Genomic DNA, 21,044 nt, shown 5'->3' on the forward strand with positions numbered 1-21,044 from the left:
GCTGGGCTGGCAGCCAGCGGGCAGGGGGCTGGCACGGGAGCGGGGCCCCGGCCTGTGCCCGCAGCAGGGCCTCTGGGGCCAGGGGTCTGTAGCTGCCCCCCTGTAGCTGCCCCCCTGTAGCTGCCCCCCTCTTGGCAGATCCTCTGGCGCCAGTTCCTGAAGTTCAAGGAGACAGAGCTCCCAGCCAAGGAGGCCGACAAGAACCGCTCCAAGGCCATCTTCCAGTCACTGGAGGTGAGCAGGACCCCGGGGGGGCTGTGCCCTAGGCTCTGGGGGTCCCGGTGCGCTGGGGGTCCTGGAGGATCCCCGGGCAATCCTCTCGCACCATCTGTTTGGTGCTGGGGGCGGAGGCCGTCCTGTGCCTCTCCCATTTCTCCGTTTCCGTGAGGCTTTGCCTCCGGCGTGAGCAGCTGAGACGTGGCACCCGCAGCCGGGGCTGCCCCCCGCCCATCGGTCCTGCTCCCCCCCCCCAGCCGCTGCGCTGCCCCCCGGGGCCCCGGCTGGCGGGTCTGACGAGCCCCGATGTGCGCAGGGTGCCGTGCTGTCGGGGCAGCTGAAGGTGCCCCTCGGGTACCACCCGCTGGATGTGGAGAAGGAATGGGGCAAGCTGCACGTGGCCATCCTGGAGCGCGAGAAGCTGCTGCGGGCTGAGTTCGAGAGGCGAGTGCCCCGCGGTGGGACCGGGCGCGGGGACGGGGCGCGGCGCGGGGGCTTCTGGAGCCGCTGTGGCCTCGCGGCCCCTTTGCATGCGGCTGAGCTCCGCCTGGGCTGGGCTGGGCCGGGCCGGGGTGTCCCCGCGGCCCCCCCGTCCCGTGGATGGAACCGCAGGGTGCATGAGTCACTGCCCGCCCTCGGGAAGCCAGCGCACCGCCAGCCCCGAGCACAGCACCGCTGCTGGGCTCTGCCGTGCACCGGGTGGGCTCCGCCGGGTGCCGGGTGGGCTGCACCGGGTGGGCTGCGCCGGGGCAGGGGAGCGCGGGTGCGTCGGGGCTGGCGGCACAGGCGGGAATGGGGCTGGAGCTCTGCGGCGGGCGGCCAGGGCTGGGTTGGGGCTGGATCCCAGCCCGGGGGCGGGCGCTGCTGCGCTGGGTGGGGATGGGCGAGGAGCCTGCGGGAAGGGATCCGCGCCTGCAGGGGTGGGATCTGGGCTGTGCTGGCGCAAAGTCCGGGCTGTGTGTGCAGGGATCTGAGCCGTGCCGAGACGGGATCTGGGCGTGCGTGTGCGAGATCTGAGCAGTGCGCGGATGGGAGTTGTGCCACGCACAGGCAGGATCCGTGCCCTGCAGGGACAGGATTTGGGCCGTGCGGGTCAGATCTGAGCCGTGCATAGATGGGATGTGTGCCATGCAGCAGTCTGCACGGTGCATGCACGGGGCCTCGGCCATGCAAGGATGGGCTCCGTGTCCTTTGCTGTGCGTGGATGGAACCTGTGCTGTGTGTGGACAGGATCCGTGCTATTCCGGGGCAGGGGCTGTGCCAAGCACGGACAGCATCCGTGCCCATGCACTGTCCCCAACCCTGCTCTCTCCCCGCGCAGGCTGGAGAGGCTGCAGCGCATCGTCAGCAAGCTGCAGATGGAGTCGGGACTCTGCGAGGAGCAGCTCAACCAGGCGGACACCCTGCTGCAGTCGGTGAGGGGCGGCCGCAGTGCGGTGCGGTGCGGTGGGGCGCGGTGCGGTGCGGTGCAGCAGCGCCCTGACCGTGCCCCATCCCCAGGACATCCGGCTGCTGAACGCAGGGAAGGCGCCGCAGAAGGCGGCTGAGATCGATCGGGACCTGGACAAGGCGGACGCCATGATCCGCGTGCTCTTCAACGACGTGCAGACGCTGAAGGACGGCCGGCACCCGCAGGGGGAGCAGATGTACCGCAGGGTGTACCGCCTGCACGAGCGCCTGGTGGCCATCCGCACCGAGTACAACCTGCGCCTCAAGTCGGGGGCGCCGGTGGCCGCCCAGGCCCCCGCGGCGCTGGGGCAGCGGCCACGGCAGGAGCTGGACGACGCCACGCTGCGCTACCTGCAGGACCTGCTGGCCTGGGTGGAGGAGAACCAGCGGCGGCTGGGGGCGGCCGAGTGGGGCGTGGACCTGCCCACCGTGGAGTCCCACCTGGGCAGCCACCGCGGCCTTCACCAGTCCATCGAGGAGTTCCGCGCCAAGATCGAGCGGGCGCGCGCCGACGAGGTGAGCCGGCAGCCTGCTGCCGACGCCGCGTCCCGCCCGCATCCCAGCGCTCCCCGGCGTTGGCGTCCTCGCCCGGACCTTCCCTTTGGGGTGCTCCTGTCCCCTGGGGGCGCGGGGTGTCCCCGCGGTGGCTGCCAGCGGGGCTGCCACCCTGTGCTCACGGCTCGCTCTCCCGTAGGCGCAGCTCTCGCCGGGCCCCCGCAACGCTTACCGGGAGTGCCTGGGCAAGCTGGACCTGCAGTACGCCAAGCTGCTGGTGAGGCGCCGGGCTGGGGGCCGGGGAGACCGGAGGAGGCGCAGGGTGTGGGGGGACGTGGGGAGGATGTGTGGGACATGGAGAAATGGGGAGGAGGATGGACGGGGGATGTGGGGAGGAAAATGCTGAGGGGGGGAGGCAGGAGGAGACGTGTGGGTGGGGGGGTGCAGGCCCATCCCATCCCTGCGCCCCCTCCCCAGAACTCCTCCAAGTCCCGGCTGCGGCACCTGGAGAGCCTCCACGCCTTCGTCAGCGCTGCCACCAAGGAGCTGATGTGGCTGAACGAGAAGGAGGAAGAGGAGGTGAACTTCGACTGGAGCGACCGCAACCCCAACATGACGGCCAAGAAGGAGAACTACTCGGTACGGAGTGCCGGCGCTGCCGCCCTGTGCCGTCCCCCCCCCGCTGTCCCTGTGCCGCGCTGTCCCCGGCTGCGCACACGGCTGTCCTCAGGGGTCCCCAGCCTCCCCCGGCCCTGTGCGTGGCCCCCGCATGGTCCCAGTCCCTCTGGTGACAGGTTTGTGCACGGTGCCTCATGCAGCCAGGGGCAGGGAGGGCTCTCTGGGGCCTTCAGCCCCATCTCATCTCATCTCATCTCATCTCACCTCACGTGCTCTGCTGCGCTGCTTGCTCCCGCCCCGCTCTTTAGCTCTTTATCTCCTCATCATGCCAGCGCTGCTCTTTATCTCTTTGTTGTCTGAGCTGGGCTTCATTCTGCTCTTCCCCTCTCGCTATCTGGTCGCTCGGATGAAACCACATCTGCGCGCTGCAGCGCTGAGCGCACGCCAGTCCCGTCACCCCCCAGCTGCTGCGCGTGCAGCGCCGGGGAGGGCTGCGGGCCTCAGCACCCAGCCCGTGCCCCCGTCCCCCAGCACCCCCAGCCCTGTGCCCCCCAGCTCCCCATTCCTGCCGTGGCTGCGGACCCAACACCCACCCCGAGCATCCCCCTCGCGTGTCCCTGAGCTGCAGAGCTGCACCCCAGTGTGCACAGAGCACACGCAGACCTGTGTGTGTGCACACCCACGCACACCCGTGTGGGGACCGTGCCGGCCTTGCGTGGGACTCTGGCACTCACCACCGCCCTCGGTGCCCACGCCAGGGACTGATGCGGGAGCTGGAGCTGAGGGAGCGCAAAATCAAAGAGATCCAGAGCACGGGGGACCGGCTGCTGCGGGAGGAGCACCCGGGCAGGCAGACGGTGGAGGTGAGCGGGGGGTGCAGGATGGGGGTACCAGGGGGGGTGTGGGGGGCAGCTCAGGGGCACTGCTGTGGGGCGCGGTGGTGGGGCAGCGCAGGCTCCGTCCTGACGTGTCCCCCCCGTCCCCGTTGTCCCAGGCCTTCCAGGCAGCCCTGCAGACGCAGTGGAGCTGGATGCTCCAGCTGTGCTGCTGCATCGAGGCCCACCTGAAGGAGAACAGCGCCTACTTCCAGGTAGGGGCGGGGGTGCCCACGGGGCCCCCACCAGCCGCGGCCCCCCCGCGGCTGGGCTGTGCGGCCCTGCTCACCCCGCTCTGCCCCCCCAGTTCTTTGCCGACGTGAAAGAGGCTGAGGAGTTCCTGAGGAAGATGCAGGAGAACATGAAGAAGAAATACTCCTGTGACCGCAGCATCACGGTCACACGCCTGGAGGACCTGCTGCAGGACTGCGTTGTGAGTGCCCCCCCCGCCTTGCTGCAGCCCCCCAGGGTGACCCCCAACGCATGCACCCCACTGCAGCACGCCAAGGCTGAACCCCCACGCGTGCACCCCAGCAATGATCCCCCATATGTGCACCCCACTTGTGCACCCCAACATTGACCCCTACATGTGTACCTCACTTGTGCGCCCCAACATTGATCTCCCGTACGTGCACCCCAGCGTTGACCCCCACCTGTGCACCTGACTTGTGCACCCCAACATTGACCCCTATGTGTGCACCCCACGTGTGCACCCCAGCATTGACCCCCACGTGTGCACCCCAGCAGTGACCCCCCCATGCGCATTCCACGGCAGCACCCCAGGTTGCTGCCCCCCACCGCCGCCCTGCTGCAGGGCCCACTGCCGCCCCCCCAGCCTGCAGACAGACCCCGCGGCAGGCACGACCCCTTCTCCCCCCATAGCCCCCCCGCCCCGCAGTGTCCCGTGGGGCCCCGTGCGGCCGGGGCCGTGGGGCCGCTCACGCCGCGCTGTGCCGCAGGACACCAAGGACCAGCTCTCCGAGTACCAGGGGCAGCTGGCGGGGCTGGCGCGGCGCGCCAAGGCCATCGTGCAGCTGAAGCCCCGCAGCCCGGCCGCCCCGCTCAAGGGCCGCCTGCCCATCCAGGCCGTCTGCGACTACAAGCAAATGGAGGTGAGCGGGGCGGGAGGGGGCCGGGGGCGGCGGCGGCGAGGGCCGAGGGCCGCGCGTTGCGCCCGCGCTGGGCTGACGCCTGCCCGCCCCGCAGATCACGGTGCACAAGAACGACGAGTGCGCCCTGCTGAGCAACGCCCAGCCCTACAAGTGGAAGGTGCTGAGCGCCGCCGGCAGCGAGTCCATCGTGCCCTCCGTCTGCTTCCTCGTGCCGCCCCCCAACAAGGAGGCGCTGGAGGCCGTGCACAGGTGAGCGCCGCTGGTGCCCCCCAGCCACCAGCGGGGGTCCCCGCTTGCTCTGTCCGTCGCCCCCCGGCTGACGCTGCCTCTCCCCAGGCTGGAGGCTGCCCACCAGCAGCTCCTGGTGCTGTGGCACCAGCTGCACCTGGACATGAGGAGCCTGCTCTCCTGGCAGTACCTGATCCGCGACATCCAGCAGATCCAGTCCTGGTCCCACCTGACGGTGAGTCCCGGGGCTGGCGTGGGGCAGCACCGTGGGTCCCCGGGAGCCGCCGCGGGGGCTGACGGTGCTGCTTGCCCCCAGTTCCGCACGATGCAGGTGGAGGAGTGCAGGCAGGTCCTGCGCAGCCTGGAGACGCACTACCAGGACTTCATGAGGGACAGCCAGGACTCGCAGAGCTTCCAGCCCGACGACCGGCTGCAGGTGGAGCGCGAGTACAACGCCTGCACCCAGAAGTACGAGCTGCTGCTGCGCAGCCAGGAGAAAGGTGAGCCTCTGCCGGGCATCCCCTCCCTCCCAGAGGCGCGGGCAGGGCGAGCGCAGCAGCCGCTGACCTGGCCCCGATGTCCCCGCAGGAGAGCAGGATGAGTCCCTCTGCAAGAACTACATCTCGCAGCTGAAGGACATCCGCCTGCAGCTGGAGGGCTGTGAGACCCGCACCATCCACAAGATCCGCCTGCCCCTCGACAAGGACCCGGTCAAGGAGTGCGCCCAGCGCATCACCGAGCAGCAGGTATGTGCTTCAGGAGACACGCGGCACATGGGGACCCCTGTGCCCAGTCTGCTGCGCCGGTGGGCTGCAGACCCCTGCCCTTTCTCTGCCCTGCTCCTTCTCACCGTGGGTACGCTCCTTCCATGCGCGGGGAGCCTCTTGCTGTCAGGTTGTCGTATTTGGCACAACGTGGATGTAGGCACCAGGCTGCACCAGCAGCCTGTGAGCTGACACGCGCTGCTCTCCCTGCAGCAAATCCACCTGGAGCTGGAGGGCATCAAGAAGAGCCTGGACAAGGTCAGTGAGAAGACGGAGAAGGTGCTGGCCCAGCCAGAGCAGGCCAGCTCGGCCCCTGTCCTGCGCTCAGAGCTGGAGATCACGCTGCAGAAGATGGACCAGGTGTACAGCCTCTCCAGCATCTACCTGGAGAAGTGAGTGCCCAGCCACATGTGGCTCCACACTGTGGTTCTTCATCCTCCGTGCTGGGAGCAAACACCAGGGCATCGGCAGGGGTGGAGGGGGGAGGAGGAGGAGGAGAAGGAAGAGGAGGAGGAGGAAGGATGAGGAGGTGGCCGGCTGTGCCCTGGTGGTGCTCCCGTCTCCTCGCTGCATACTTCTCGCACTGCTGCCTGCTTGGCTCTTGGCACCCACGGAAGCTGTCCCCTCTCTCTGCAGGCTGAAGACCATCAACCTGGTGATCCGCAGCACGCAGGGGGCAGAGGAGCTGGTCAAGAAGTACGAGGACCAGCTGAAGAACGTGCAGACCGTGCCAGCTGACCTCAAGGAGCTGGAGGCCAGCAAGGCCGAGCTGAAGGTACTGGGGCTGCGCTGTGCTGGGGGCGGGCCGGGGCCGGCGGGGACCGGGGCTGAGCTCTGCTCTGTGCCTTGCAGCGGCTGCGTGCGCAGGTGGAGGGGCACCAGCCCTTCTTCAGCACGCTGGAGACTGACCTGAGCAAGGCCAAGGATGTCAATGAGCGGATGGTGAGGGGCCACAGCGAGCGGGACGTCGACCTGGACCGCTACCGGGAGCGAGTGCAGCAGCTGCTGGAGCGCTGGCAAGCCGTCCTGACCCAGATCGACCTGCGCCAGCGCGAGCTGGACCAGCTGGGCCGCCAGCTGCGCTACTACCGCGAGAGCTGCGACGGGCTGCTCCAGTGGATCCAGGACGCCAAGCAGCGGCAGGAGAAAATCCAGGCGGTGCCCATCACCGACAGCAAGACCGTGCGGGAGCAGCTGCTGCAGGAGAAGGTAGAACCCGGGCCAGGGTGAGCGCGGGTGGCCTGGCCGGTGCTCACGGCGCCTGAGCTCACCCCCACGCATTTCCCCAGAAACTCCTGGAGGAGTGCGACCGCAACAAGGAGAAGGTGGAGGAGTGCCAGCGCTACGCCAAGCAGTACATCGATGCCATCAAGGTGTGCCGCTGGCCATGCGTGCCGCTGCAGGCTGGCCTTGCCAGGGGCACCGGGGCCGGCGTGGGGCTGCGGGGGGCAGTGCAGGGCCGGGGCCTCCAGGGGCACAGGGGCTCCCCGGAGTGCTGGCCCACCTGCTGACCTGGCTTCTCCCCGGCAGGACTACGAACTACAGCTCGTCACCTTCAAGGCACAGGTGGAGCCCGTGGCCTCTCCGGCCAAGAAGCCCAAAGTGCAGTCCGCGTCTGACAGCATCATCCAGGAGGTGAGGGGGGACGCCTCGGTGTGGTCCCGGCACGTGGCTGAGCCTGGAGCTCCTTCAGCAGGAGCAGAGGGCTGCAGCACGGGGAGGGCACGGGGCTGGCCACAGCAATGTGGGGTGGCGGGGCTGGGGTCACTGTGGTGTGCTCCCCTCCCGCTGACCCCACTGTCTGCTGCAGTACGTGGACCTGCGGACACGATACAGCGAGCTGACCACGCTGACCAGCCAGTACATCAAGTTCATTACCGAGACACTGCGGCGGCTGGAGGAGGAGGAGGTAGGGGCACGGGGCATGGGCGTGCGGGGCGGCATGACTCCGGCTGCATTTTCTCTTCTTCATAACAATGGGGAACGTGGTTCATGATGACTGCCAGCCCCATCACTAACACTGGCCCACGGCCTCTAACCCCACTCTGATCTGGGCTTCCGGGACCGAAGCCGCTGGCTCTGGGTGCAGCAAATTTCCGAGCAGCGAGGGCCAGCCGGGGTGGTGCACAGCCGGCTGTGGGCGCTGCCGGGCTCTGGTGTGACCGGTGGTAGGAGGCACTTCCCAGATACACGTAGCGCAGTCAGCACCTGCCATCAGCATGACGCTGTGCTCGGGCGCCGCGGGACCGGATGCCTCGGTTGTTCTGTCTTGGTAACCTTTCTAACTCTTGGTTTCTGCCCTTGGAAGTCGAGCCGCTTTGCCAGTGCTTTGTCTTGGGGGATGTTTGTGTTGGTGGGGATCTAATGGAGGGTAAAAAACCAGGATGACTCTGGCATCCCTGCACCAGGTACTCACTCTGCGCATGTCCCCCTCCTCACGGCACCCCCGCCTCACCCCATGGCTGCCAGCAGCCTGCGCGCCCTGCTCCTGCTCACTGTGCTCCTGCCCTCCGGGGAGCCGCTTGCCCTCCCGCCTTCCTCCTCTCCTTCTGCCTGCGCTCCTGGGCACTCACTGCACCTCTCGGGGTGGCGCAAGGGGACCCGGCTCACCTGCACGTGTGCTGCCTGTGCCCATCCCCGGGGCTGTCCCTGAGCTCGCAGTGCATGCAGCACGAGCACTCTGCAGCACGGCCCCAAGCCACGCACGAGCTATGTCGGCTCCTCGGTAGCCAGCCAGCCCACCGGCTTGTCTGGAGCGGGCCGGCGGGGGACTCGGACTGGCAGGGGCAGTGCTGGTGCTTGGAGCGCTTTCCACATCGTCGAGGTTTTCCTGGCAGGGAAAGCGCAGCTGGCACCTTCCTCACCCCAGCTCCCCTCTGTCCTGCTGCATCCGGCCGGGGCTCTCATTCCCCTCGTGCACGGGGCTGGGAGAGGCTCTGCCCGGACGGCAGCGGGCACGGTGGTGGTGTGCAAGCTGCTTGCATCCGTCTCCATTGCCTTGGGCTTGGCTCACGCTCCATTCCTTGTCTGTGGTACGTGGGTCATCCTGCTTCCCGCACTGCTGTCCGGGTCCTGTCGCCTGTCTGCCCGCGCCCTGCTAAGTCAGATCAGTAGTCGTGTGTCCCCTGTCTGCCATACGTCTTCTGGAAGCTGGCGCCACCGCCTCCAGCTCGTGGGGAGGCCCAGGGAGCCGACGCCATTCCATGCGCATCCTCCACCCCTCTGCCCCGGACCGTCCCGTGTCTCGGTGGTGCGTGGTTGTGGCTGGCATTGACGCCGTGGCTTGGTCGCATCCGTTGTGATTTCTCTCTCTTCCCCCTTTCTGTTTTCTCTGCACCCTCTTTCTCCTCCAGAAAGCCGCCGAGAAGCTGAAGGAGGAGGAGAGGAAGCGGCTGGCGGAGGTGGAGGCCCAGCTGGAGAAGCAGCGGCAGCTGGCCGAGGCCCACGCCAAAGCCAAGGCGCAGGCGGAAGCGGAGGCGCGGGAGCTGCAGCTCCGCATGCAGGAGGAGGTCACCCGGCGGGAGGTGGTGGCCGTGGACGCTGAGCAGCAGAAGCAGAACATCCAGCAGGAGCTGATGCAGCTGCGGCAGAACTCCGACCACCAAATCAAGTCCAAGGTCAAGCTAATCGAGGAGGCTGAGTACAACCGCAAGAAGGTGGAGGAGGAGATCCGTCTCATCCGCCTCCAGCTGGAGACCACTGAGAAGCAGCGGGCTGGTGCCGAGACGGAGCTGCAGGAGCTGCGGGCACGTGCTGAGGAGGCCGAGCGACAGAAGAGGCAGGCACAGGAGGAGGCTGAGCGCCTGCGCCGACAGGTGAAGGAGGAAAGCCAGAAGAAGCGGGAGGCAGAGGAGGAGCTGAAGCGCAAGGTGCAGGCCGAGCGGGATGCAGCGCGGGAGAAGCAGAAGGCGTTGGCGGACCTGGAGAAGCTGCGGCTGCAGGCAGAGGAGGCTGAGCGGCGGATGCGGCAGGCGGAGGCTGAGAAGGAGAGGCAGATCCAGGTGGCCCAGGAAGTGGCCCAGCGGAGCGCCGAGGCCGAGCTGCAGAGCAAGCGGCTTTCCTTTGCCGAGAAGACGGCACAGCTGGAGCTGTCGCTGCAGCAGGAGCACATCACAGTGGCCCACCTGCAGGAGGAGGCCGAGCGGCTGAAGAGGCAGCAGCTGGAGGCCGAGCAGTCACGGGAGGAGGCTGAGAAGGAGCTGGAGCACTGGCGACAGAAGGCCAACGAGGCGCTGCGGCTGCGGCTGCAGGCAGAGGAGGTGGCCCACAAGAAGACTCTGGCGCAGGAGGAGGCAGAGAAGCAAAAGGAAGACGCGGAGCGGGAGGCCCGCAAGCGTGCCAAGGCGGAGGAGTCGGCCCTGCGGCAGAAGGAGCTGGCGGAGGAGGAGCTGGAGAAGCAGAGGGAGCTCGCAGAGGGCACGGCCCAGCAGAAGCTGGCAGCGGAACAGGAGCTGATCCGGCTGAAGGCAGAGATGGAGAATAGGGAGCAGCAGCGCCTGCTCCTGGAGGAGGAGCTCTTCCGGCTGAAGAAGGAGGTGAGCGAGGCCATCCAGAAAAGGAAGGAGGTGGAGGAGGAGCTGGCCAAGCTGCGGGCTGAGATGGAAGTCCTGCTGGAGAGCAAGGCCAAGACAGAGGAGGAGTCACGCTCCACTAGCGAGAAGTCCAAGCAGCGGCTGGAGGCTGAAGCCAGCAAGCTGCGGGAGTTGGCAGAGGAGGCTGCCCGGCTGCGGGCCCTCTCTGAGGAAGCCAAGAGACAGCGGCAGCTCGCAGAGGAGGAGGCTAGCCGGCAGCGGGCTGAGGCCGAGCGGATCCTGAAGGAGAAGCTGGCAGCCATCAACGAGGCCTCGCGGCTGAAGGCAGAGGCCGAGATCGCCCTGAAGGAGAAAGAGGCTGAGAATGAGCGGCTGCGGCGCCTGGCAGAGGATGAGGCCTACCAGCGCAAGCTGCTGGAGGAGCAGGCTGCCCAGCACAAGCAGGACATCGAGGAGAAGATTGCCTTGCTGAAGCGCTCCTCGGAGAGCGAGCTGGAGCGGCAGAAGGGCCTCGTGGAGGACACACTGAGGCAGCGGCGCCAGGTTGAGGAGGAGATCCGTGCACTGAAGGCCAGCTTCGAGAAGGCCTCGGCGGGCAAGGCCGACCTGGAGCGGGAGCTGAACCGCATCCGTGGCGAGGCAGAGGAGGTGCAGCGCAGCCGGGAGCAGGCTGAGCGGGAGGCCGAGAGGCAGCGAGCACTGGCACTGGAGGAGGAGGGCCGTCGGCGGGAGGCCGAGGAGAAGGTGCAGGCCATCCTGGCAGCTGAGGAGGAGGCTGCGCGGCAGCGGCGGCTGGCCCTGGAGGAGGTGGAGCGGCTGAAGGCCACAGTGGAGGAGGCTCGGCGGCAGAAGGAGCTGGCGGAGAAGGAGTCGGAGCGGCAGATCCAGCTGGCACGGGAGGCGGCACAGAAGCGCATCGCAGCAGAGGAGAAGGCCCACCTGGCCGCCGTACAACAGAAGGAGCAGGAGCTGCTGCAGACGCGGCGGCAGGAGCAGAGCCTCCTTGACCGGCTGCGGGAGGAGGCCGAGAGGGCCAAGCGTTTGGCCGAGGAAGCCGAGTTCGCCCGCAGCAAGGCTGAGCAGGACGCCAGCCTCTCTCGGCAGCGGGTGGAAGAGGCCGAGCGGCAGAAGCAGCGGGCAGAGGAAGAGGCACAGGCCAAGGCGCAGGCCCAGGCAGATGCGGAGAAGCTGCGCAAGGAGGCTGAGCTGGAGGCGGCGAAGCGGGCGCAGGCGGAGCAGGCGGCCCTGAGGCAGAAGCAGCTGGCGGATGCCGAGATGGAGAAACACAAGAAGTTCGCTGAGCAGACGCTGCGGCAGAAGGCGCAGGTGGAGCAGGAGCTGACCAAGGTGAAGCTGCAGCTGGACGAGACGGACCACCAGAAAAGCATCCTGGACGAGGAGCTGCAGCGGCTGAAGGAGGAGGTGACTGACGCTGTGCGGCAGAAGGCCCAGGTGGAGGAGGAGCTCTTCAAGGTCCGGGTGCAGATGGAGGAGCTAGCAAAACTGAAGAGTCGGATTGAGGAGGAGAACAAGGCGCTGATCCTCAAGGACAAAGACAACACACAGAAGTTTCTGGCAGAGGAGGCTGAGAAGATGAAGCAGGTGGCAGAGGAGGCTGCCCGGCTCAGTGTGGAGGCCCAGGAGGCTGCCCGCATGCGGAAGTTGGCTGAGGATGACCTGGCACAGCAACGGGCGCTGGCAGAAAAGATGCTCAAGGAGAAGATGCAGGCAGTACAGGAGGCCACACGGCTGAAGGCCGAGGCAGAGATGCTGCAGAAGCAGAAGGACCTGGCTCAGGAGCACGCCAAGCGGCTGCAGGAGGACAAGGAGCAGATGCAGCAGCGCCTGGCCGAGGAGACCGAGGGCTTCCAGAAAACCCTGGAGGCTGAGCGCCGGCGGCAGCTGGAGATCACTGCCGAGGCTGAGCGCCTCAAGCTGCATGTGGCGGAAATGAGCATGGCCCAGGCCAAGGCTGAGGAGGAGGCCAAGCGATTCAAGAAGCAGGCGGAGGAGATCAGTGGGAGGCTGCACGAGACTGAGCTGGCCACACAGGAGAAGATGACGCTGGTGCACACTCTGGAGATCCAGCGGCAGCAAAGCGACCAGGACGCGGAGAAGCTGCGGAGGGCCATCGCCGACCTGGAGCAGGAGAAGGAGAAGCTGAAGCAGGAGGCGGCGTTGCTGCAGCAGAAGGCGGAGGAGGTACTGGGTTACGGGTCCCCTTAGCGGTGGTGGTACGCAGGGCTACCTTCCTTCTCCCTAGCTGCCTCACACCGTGTCCCAGGACAGTGGGTGCATGAGTGGCTGGACGGGCTCTGGGAGCTGGCCTCAGCCCTTGAGTTGGCTGCTGGCCTCTGCCCGGGGGCGTCCTGCCATGCTCCTCTCTGCAGACAGGAGCTGTCCCCAGCTCCGCGCCTCGGTAGCTGGGTGGCGAGTCCCTCATCCCGCAAAAGAGCTTGTCTTTTCCCTGCTCGTTTCACCCATGTGTTGCCTGCTGTAGCTCCCTAACCCCAGTGCTGCTCCCTTAACCCTTAACCTGCGTAGCCGAGCGGTTGGGCGACACATCCCTAACTAGCACGCGTCCCAGCGCAGCCCAGTAGCACCCTGCTGCCTGTCCTCCCACCCCCGCTGCCCTGCCAGTGCTGTCCTCCTGGGGGAACGTTGCCATCTGACTGTGCTGTCCTCTCTCCCACTCCAGATGCAGGTGGCCCAGCAGGCACAGCTCCGCCAGGAGACGCAGATCCTCCAGCAGACCTTCCTGACGGAGAAGGATGCCTTGCTGCAGAAGGAGAAGTTTATCGAGGAGGAGAAAGCTAAGTTGGAGAAGCTCTTTAAAGACGAAGTGGACAAAGCACAGAACCTGAAGGCAGAGCAGGAGCGGCAGCAGAAGGAGATGGAGCAGGAGAAGCAACAACTGAAGGCCATGCTGGATGAAGCCAAGAAGCATCAGAAGGAAGCAGAGGAGAATGTTAGGCATAAGCAGGAGGAGCTGCAGCAGCTGGAGAGACAACGGCAGCAGCAAGAAAAACTCCTTGAAGAGGAAAACAAGAAGCTTAGGGAGAGGCTCGAGCAGATGCAGGAAGAGCACAAGGCCGCCCTTGCCCAGACACGAGAGATCATGATCCAGACAGATGACCTGCCCGAGGAAGTTGTAGTTACGATGACACAGATGCCAGATATCAAAGCCGTGCCCAACGGCAGAGACGTGGTGGATGGCTTAGCACAAAATGGGGAGCCAGAGTTCGCCTTTGATGGCATTCGTCAGAAGGTATCTGCAGAGAAGCTAGCTGAGGCTGGCATATTGAGCAAGGAGAACTTAGACAAGTTGGTGAAGGGTGTTGTGAGTGTTGGTGAGCTCTCACAGAGGGAAGACGTCAAGAAGTACCTGCAGGGCAAGAGCAGCATTGCTGGTTTGTTAATCAAACCCACCAATCAAAAGATGAGCATCTATGAAGCCATGAAGAAGAAGCTGCTCAGCCCAGGCACCGCGCTGGTCCTCCTGGAAGCGCAGGCTGCCTCTGGCTTCATAATTGACCCTGTGCGGAATGCGAGGCTCTCAGTGAACGAGGCGGTTAGAGAGGGAGTGATTGGGCCAGAACTGCACAATAAAATGCTGTCTGCTGAACGAGCAGTAACTGGCTACAAAGATCCTTACACGGGAGACAAGATCTCCCTCTTCCAGGCCATGAAGAAGGAGCTCATCGTCAAGGAGCACGGCATCCGCCTGCTCGAGGCCCAGATAGCCACCGGCGGCATCATCGACCCCGTGCACAGCCACCGCCTCCCCGTAGAAGCTGCCTACAAGCGCGGCTACTTTGACCAGGAGATGAACCAGATCCTCTCTGACCCCAGCGATGACACCAAGGGCTTCTTCGACCCCAACACACAGGAGAACCTCACCTACCTGCAGCTCATGGAGCGGTGTGTGACTGACCCGGACACAGGACTGTGCCTCCTTCCGCTCACCGACCAGGCGGCTGCAGGGAGAGAGCTGGTCTACACCGACCAAGAAGCCAAGGACGTCTTTAAGAAGGCCACAGTGACAGCACCATTTGGGAAGTTCCAAGGGAAGACGGTGACCATCTGGGAGATCATCAACTCTGAATATTTCACTGAGGACCAAAGGCGGGACCTGATCCAGCAGTACAGGACTGGCAAGATCACAGTGGAGAAGATCATTAAGATCATCATCACGGTTGTGGAGGAAAGTGAGAAGAAGAGCCAGATGTGCTTCGAGGGGCTCCGGGCCCCTGTGCCTGCCGCTGAGTTGCTGGAAAGCAAAATCATCAACAAGGACCTCTACAACCAGCTGCACCAGGGCAAGAAGTCTGTGAAGGATGTGGCGGAGATGGAGTCTGTGAGGCAGTACCTGAAGGGCACAGATGCCATTGCTGGCATCCTAGTGGAGTCAACTGGCCAGAAGCTCACCTTCTATGACGCCCTGAAGAGAAACCTGCTGAAGCCAGAGATCGCCCTGTCCCTGCTGGAGGCGCAAGCTGCCACTGGCTACATCATTGACCCCATAAGGAACAGGCTGTTCTCTGTTGACGAGGCAGTGAAGGCTGAGGCTGTAGGGCCAGAGTTTCATGAGAAGCTGCTGTCCGCAGAGAAGGCTGTGACTGGCTACAAGGATCCCTATACAGGCCAGACAGTTTCCCTCTTCCAAGCGCTCAAGAAGGGGCTCATCCCCGGTGACACTGGGATCCGTCTGCTGGATGTCCAGCTTGCCACTGGAGGCATCATCGACCCTGTGAATAGCCACCGGCTCCCGCTCGAGGTTGCCTACAAGCGAGGCTACTTTGACCCGGAGATGAACGAGGCTTTGTCTGCGGCCCATGATGAGATCAAAGCTTTCTATTGTCCCAACACCCAAGAACACGTCACCTATGCCCAGTTGCAGAAGAACTGCCACCGTGACAAGCAGACTGGCTTCTACCTGCTGCCCCTCTCGGACAGAGCCATCCAGTCACAGCAGGAGGAGATCTACACGGACAGCCAGGCAAAGGAGAGCTTTGATAAGGCGGTGGTGGAAGTCCCAGCAGGCAGCTTGAAGGGCCAGACAATGACTATCTGGGAGCTGATCCACTCCGAGTACTTTACAGAGGAGCACCGTCGGGAGCTCCTCCGACAGTACAAGACTGGCAAAGTGACCATTGAGAAGATCATCAAGATTGTGATCACCATCATTGAGGAGACAGAGACCAAAAAGCAGGAGAAGCTGACGTTCAGCGGTCTCCGGGCACCTGTACCTGCCAGCGAGCTGGTGGAGTCCCGCATCATCAGCAAAGCCCAGTATGAGCAACTGAAAGAAGGCAAGAAATCAGTGAAAGAGCTCGCCGAGACAGAGACAGTGAGGAGATTCCTGCATGGGAGTGACTGCATTGCCGGCGTCTACGTGGAGGCGACCAAGGAGAAGCTGAACATCTATGAGGCTATGAAGAGGAACCTGCTGAGGTCCAGCACTGCTGTGGTCCTCCTGGAGGCCCAGGCAGCAACTGGGTTCTTGATTGACCCTGTGAAGAACAGGAAACTGTATGTCAACGAGGCGGTGAAGGCCGGCGTTGTCGGGCCCGAGCTGCACGAGAAGCTGCTGTCTGCTGAGAAGGCTGTCACTGGGTACAAGGACCCCTACTCGGGGAACACCATCTCACTCTTTGAGGCCATGAAGAAAGGACTAATTGTCAAGGAGCACGGCATCCGCCTGCTCGAGGCCCAGATCGCCACCGGCGGCATCATCGACCCCGTGCACAGCCACCGCCTCCCCGTAGAAGTGGCTTACAAGCGCGGCTACTTTGATGAGGAGATGAACCGGATCCTCTCTGACCCAACCGATGACACCAAGGGCTTCTTTGACCCCAACACGCATGAGAACCTCACCTACATGCAGCTGAAGGAGAGGTGCATCGAGGATCCTGAGACAGGCCTGTACCTGCTGCCTCTGCGGGAGCCTGAGAAGCCGACGGTGGTAGAGACCACCCACGTGTACACGGAGGCAGAGACGCGAAAGGTGTTTGAGGAGACACAGGTGGACATCCCCGTGGGCAGCAGGGCGGGCTCCTCTATGTCACTCTGGGAGATCATGCACTCAGACCTGCTGCCCGAGGAGCAGAGGAAGCAGCTCATGGAGGAGTTCCAGTCAGGCCGTGTGTCCAAGGAGCGCATGATCATCATCATCATTGAGATCATCGAGAAGACTGAGATCATTCGGCAGCAGAATCTCACGTCCTATGACTATGTCCGGCGCCGCATCACAGCCGAGGACCTCTATGAGGCCAAGATCATCTCTCAGGACATCTACAACCTACTGAAGCAGGGCTCCAAAACCTTCCGGGAGCTCTTGGATGTGGAGACTATCTGGAAGTATCTCTATGGGTCAGGCTGCGTTGCTGGCATCTACATCCCCTCTTCCAAGCAGAAACTCAGTATCTACCAGGCTTTGAAGAAGGGGCTGATCAGCTCTGAGGTGGCCCGCTCCCTCCTGGAGGCCCAGGCGGCCACCGGCTTCATGATTGACCCCATAAAGAACGAGATGCTGACTGTCGATGAAGCCGTCAGGAAAGGCTTGGTGGGGCCTGAAATCCATGACCGACTCCTGTCCGCAGAGAGGGCTGTGACAGGTTACAGAGACCCATACAGTGAACAGAAGATTTCCATCTTCCAGGCCATGAAGAAAGACCTCATTCCTAGCGAAGAGGCCCTCAAGCTCCTGGATGCCCAGATAGCCACTGGTGGCATCGTTGACCCACACCTGGGCTTCCATCTGCCCCTGGAGGTGGCCTACCAGCGGGGCTTCATCAACAAGGACACGTATGACATGCTGTCTGAGCCCAGTGAGGTGCGAAGCTATGTGGATCCATCCACGGATGAGAAGCTCAGCTACACACAGCTCCTGAAGCGGTGCCGCAAAGATGAGACCAGCGGGCTCCTCCTGCTCCCACTCTGCGACACGAGGAAGCTCACCTTCCGGGGGCTGCGGAAGCAGATCACCGTGGAGGAGCTGGTCCGCTCGCAGGTGATGGATGAAGCCACCGCCCAGCGCCTCCAGGAGGGCCTCACTTCCATCGAGGAGGTCTCCAAGAACCTAAAGAAGTTCCTGGAGGGCACCAGCTGCATTGCTGGTGTCTTCGTGGATTCCACGAAGGAGCGGCTGTCCGTGTACCAGGCCATGAAGAAGGGCATCATCAGGCCAGGCACCGCGTTTGAGCTCCTGGAGGCGCAGGCGGCCACGGGGTACGTGATTGACCCCATCAAGGGCCTCAAGCTGACTGTGGAGGAGGCTGTGCGGATGGGCATCGTGGGCCCTGAGTTCAAGGACAAGTTGCTCTCTGCTGAGAGGGCGGTCACTGGCTACCGGGATCCCTACACTGGAAAGCTCATCTCCCTATTCCAGGCCATGAAGAAGGGTCTGATCCTGAAGGACCATGGGATCCGCTTGCTCGAGGCCCAGATTGCCACAGGAGGCATAATTGATCCCGAGGAGAGCCATCGCCTCCCTGTGGAGATTGCCTACAAGAGGGGCCTTTTCGACGAGGAGATGAATGAGATCCTACTGGATCCCAGTGATGACACCAAGGGTTTCTTTGATCCGAACACGGAGGAGAACCTCACCTACCTGCAGCTCATGGAGAGGTGCATCACCGACCCAGAGACCGGCCTCTGCCTCCTGCCCCTGAAGGAGAAGAAGCGTGAGAGGAAGACCTCCTCCAAGTCCTCTGTCCGCAAGCGCAGGGTTGTGATCGTCGACCCAGAGACAGGCAAGGAGATGTCCGTGTATGAAGCCTATCGCAAGGGCCTCATCGACCACCAGACCTACCTGGAGCTGTCAGAACAGGAGTGCGAGTGGGAGGAGATCACCACCTCCTCCTCTGATGGCGTGGTGAAGTCCATGATCATCGACAGGCGCTCGGGGCGCCAGTACGACATAGATGATGCCATCAGCAAGGGCCTGATCGACCAGTCGGCCCTGGACCAGTACCGCTCAGGCACCCTTTCCATCACTGAGTTTGCGGACATGCTCTCTGGCAACATGGGTGGCTTCCGGTCGCGATCGTCTTCTGTGGGCTCGTCTTCCTCCTATACTGTCAGCCCGGCCCCCTTGAGAACGCAGATGTGGAGTGACCCGACCGAGGAGACCGGGCCGGTGGCAGGCATCCTGGACACGGACACTCTGGAGAAGGTGTCCATCACGGAGGCAATGCACCGCAACCTTGTAGACAACATCACGGGGCAGAGACTGCTGGAAGCCCAGGCCTGCACCGGGGGCATCATTGACCCCAACACCGGGGACAAGTGTTCTGTCGCGGATGCGGTGAACAAGGGCCTGGTTGACAAAATCATGGTGGACCGCATCAACCTGGCACAGAAGGCCTTCTACGGCTTCGAGGACCCGCGGACCAAGACGAAGATGTCAGCGGCCCAGGCCCTGAAGAAGGGCTGGCTATACTACGAGGCCGGGCAGCGCTTCCTGGAGGTGCAGTACCTGACGGGGGGCCTGATCGAGCCTGATGTCGAGGGCCGGGTCTCCTTGGATGAGGCACTGCAGAAGGGCACCATCGACACACGCACGGCCCAGAAGCTGCGGGACGTGAACACCTACTCCAAGTATCTCACCTGCCCCAAAACCAAGCTGAAGATCTCCTACAAGGACGCGATGGACCGGAGCATGATCGAGGACGGGACCGGCTTGCGGCTGCTGGAGGCCTCCTCCCAGTCCAGCAAGGGCTACTACAGCCCCTACAACGTCAGCAGTGCCGGATCCACCTCCGGCTCGCGGTCGGGCTCCCGGACGGGATCCAGGTCGAGCTCCAGGCGAGGGAGCTTCGACGCCACCAGCTCTGGCTTCTCCATGACCTACTCTTCCTCCTCCTTCTCGTCCTCCAGCTTTGGGCGCAGATACACGGCAGGTCCCCAGAGTGCGGTGGATGCAGGAGACTCCTCCGTCACCCCATCCCTCCTGAGCGGGCGCTGCGGGCAGCAGGCGAGCGTGGCAGGGCTGTGGGGGCCTCCGCTCAGCGTGGCGTGAGGCTGCCTGCCCCGTCCAGCCTCTGAGGAGCCCGCCCGCCTCTCCCGCTCCGCATGTTGCAATGCTGCTGGCTAATCACTATTATTTTTTTTTTAATTTTTAAACTCCATTCTTCCAAAGCAGTGCCTAAAGTTTAACCAAAAAGACTAATATATTAATATATACGATTGTTCTGACAGTATTTGTATATTAAGAGATGTGAGAGAGAACACACTACCCTCCCAGATCCGCAGCCCCGGGAGCTTGCTGCCGTTCGTGCCCTCTGCAGAGCAGATCCTGCCCAGCCACTCGGACACAGCGAAGCAGAACCTGAAAACAGTTTTGTGTTTTTGATCTAACCACTTAGCAACTCTTTTGTAATTAAAACCTACCGGCTTCACCCCCGCACCTTGAAGGAGGAGACGGCGCTGTCCCTGCGGCATGCCTGGCTGGGACGGTGGAGGACGCTGCCGCAGGCTCCCCCACCGCTCAGCACCGGGCAGCCCGATCCCGTGCACCACTGGAGCCACCCGGACCCTTCCACCTGCCCTCAGCACGGCACAGGGGCTCTGCGCCCCCTCCCGAGCTGCCCCAGCTCCTTTCCTTGGCCTCCCGGCACAGCCCTGCCGCCGCCACGGACCCGGTGCCCCGACCGTAAGTGCGCGCTGGCGCTGCCCGCTGCTTCCGCGCCGTGCGGAGGGAGCTGCCCCGCACCGCCGCTGCGCCCACCCAGGGGCTTCGCTGCGTGCCCACCACCTCCGCCAGCCCGCCCGCTCGCTTGGCTTGCCCCACGCGCAGCTGTGTGGCCGCCAGCTGGCGGCGGCACCTGCACCTCGCTCTCTATCTATCTATCTGTCTGTCTCTCCGTGTATCTGGGAAGTGCTCCGCACAAGGTCTGTTTCTTAACGCTGACGTAGCCTAACAAACTGGCAGCCGCTCGGCAGAGCCCATGCTGGAGCCCTGCTGACTCCTTGCTGCCAAAGCCAGCCGGGGTCTGTGCGTGCTGCGCGTGGTTTCTGCACCCAGGCCCCAGCCCGCTGCCGGCTGCACGTCTTCCCCTCGCCGAGGCTCCTCCAGCCGTGGGAGCCTCTGTGTGGGGCGGGCCTGGAGCGCGCTCTGGCTGGAGAGAAAGCGGATCTTAGAACCGGTCTCCTCTTTCCTATGGGAATTCCTTTCCTCTTGGCTTTCCTCTCCTTCCCATCACCCGCAATAACGCGCTCTCTCTCTGGCAGATGTCTTTTTCCAGTCCCACCAAAGATGTCCCCTTGCCGCTGGGCGAGTTCCTCAGCTGGGTCTCCAACGTTAGCAGGTCGTGGATCGGCTCGAGGGGAGCCCTGGACGCGGCAGCGCCTCGGCTGAGCTCACCTGCGCAGGTAATGCTGACCTTTCCCTGCTCTCGGGGGCTTCCCGTGGTCCTGCAGCTTGCGGGGCTGCTGCTGGGGGGGGGCACATCCTCCAGACTGTGACTGTGAAATGGCCACGGGGCATTGCTTTCCTCCAAGCACGTGCAGGGGTAGCGTGGCCGGCGGTGGAGGCTTTTCAGCCACGGCCGTGCCAGAGCAGTTCTGGCTCCCCACACGAGCTCCCGCTGTGCCCAGGCTCCACGGGGCGAGCAGGCTGGTGTGGGGTGGGCGCGTGGCGCTGCCGGCTGGGCTCAGTGGCTTCATCTCATGGACCAGTCCTCCTGTCTCATCCCATCTTTTCTGTTCGCTTTGTTTTAGTGTTGCTGGATGTCCATCCCAACTCCCCTCACC

General features: G+C 64.0%; 1 protein-coding gene across 25 annotated transcripts in view; it reads left to right on the top strand.

Moving 5' to 3' along the window:
* PLEC (plectin) overlaps positions 1-20,663 on the top strand; it is a 56,974-nt gene extending 36,311 nt beyond the window's left edge. For 24 of the 25 annotated variants that reach the window (XM_066990905.1, XM_066990907.1, XM_066990906.1 and 21 more), the window contains 23 exons: positions 139-234; positions 533-660; positions 1,538-1,631; positions 1,717-2,181; positions 2,360-2,437; positions 2,638-2,799; positions 3,537-3,641; positions 3,773-3,868; positions 3,961-4,086; positions 4,613-4,765; positions 4,860-5,014; positions 5,102-5,228; positions 5,310-5,493; positions 5,582-5,739; positions 5,971-6,149; positions 6,394-6,532; positions 6,610-6,966; positions 7,047-7,130; positions 7,288-7,392; positions 7,568-7,666; positions 9,111-12,491; positions 12,988-19,944; positions 20,523-20,663. In XM_066990905.1, coding sequence (XP_066847006.1) covers positions 139-234; positions 533-660; positions 1,538-1,631; positions 1,717-2,181; positions 2,360-2,437; positions 2,638-2,799; positions 3,537-3,641; positions 3,773-3,868; positions 3,961-4,086; positions 4,613-4,765; positions 4,860-5,014; positions 5,102-5,228; positions 5,310-5,493; positions 5,582-5,739; positions 5,971-6,149; positions 6,394-6,532; positions 6,610-6,966; positions 7,047-7,130; positions 7,288-7,392; positions 7,568-7,666; positions 9,111-12,491; positions 12,988-19,311 — 12,795 coding nt within the window. In that variant the 3' untranslated portion in view covers positions 19,312-19,944; positions 20,523-20,663. The remainder of the gene's footprint in view (positions 1-138; positions 235-532; positions 661-1,537; positions 1,632-1,716; positions 2,182-2,359; positions 2,438-2,637; positions 2,800-3,536; positions 3,642-3,772; positions 3,869-3,960; positions 4,087-4,612; positions 4,766-4,859; positions 5,015-5,101; positions 5,229-5,309; positions 5,494-5,581; positions 5,740-5,970; positions 6,150-6,393; positions 6,533-6,609; positions 6,967-7,046; positions 7,131-7,287; positions 7,393-7,567; positions 7,667-9,110; positions 12,492-12,987; positions 19,945-20,522) is intronic. The other variant, XM_066990930.1, reaches the window with a different exon arrangement.
* Positions 20,664-21,044: the final 381 nt, after the last annotated feature.

Source organism: Anser cygnoides, chromosome 2 (genome assembly GCF_040182565.1).
Source record: "Anser cygnoides isolate HZ-2024a breed goose chromosome 2, Taihu_goose_T2T_genome, whole genome shotgun sequence".
Taxonomy (NCBI): Eukaryota; Metazoa; Chordata; class Aves; order Anseriformes; family Anatidae; genus Anser; species Anser cygnoides.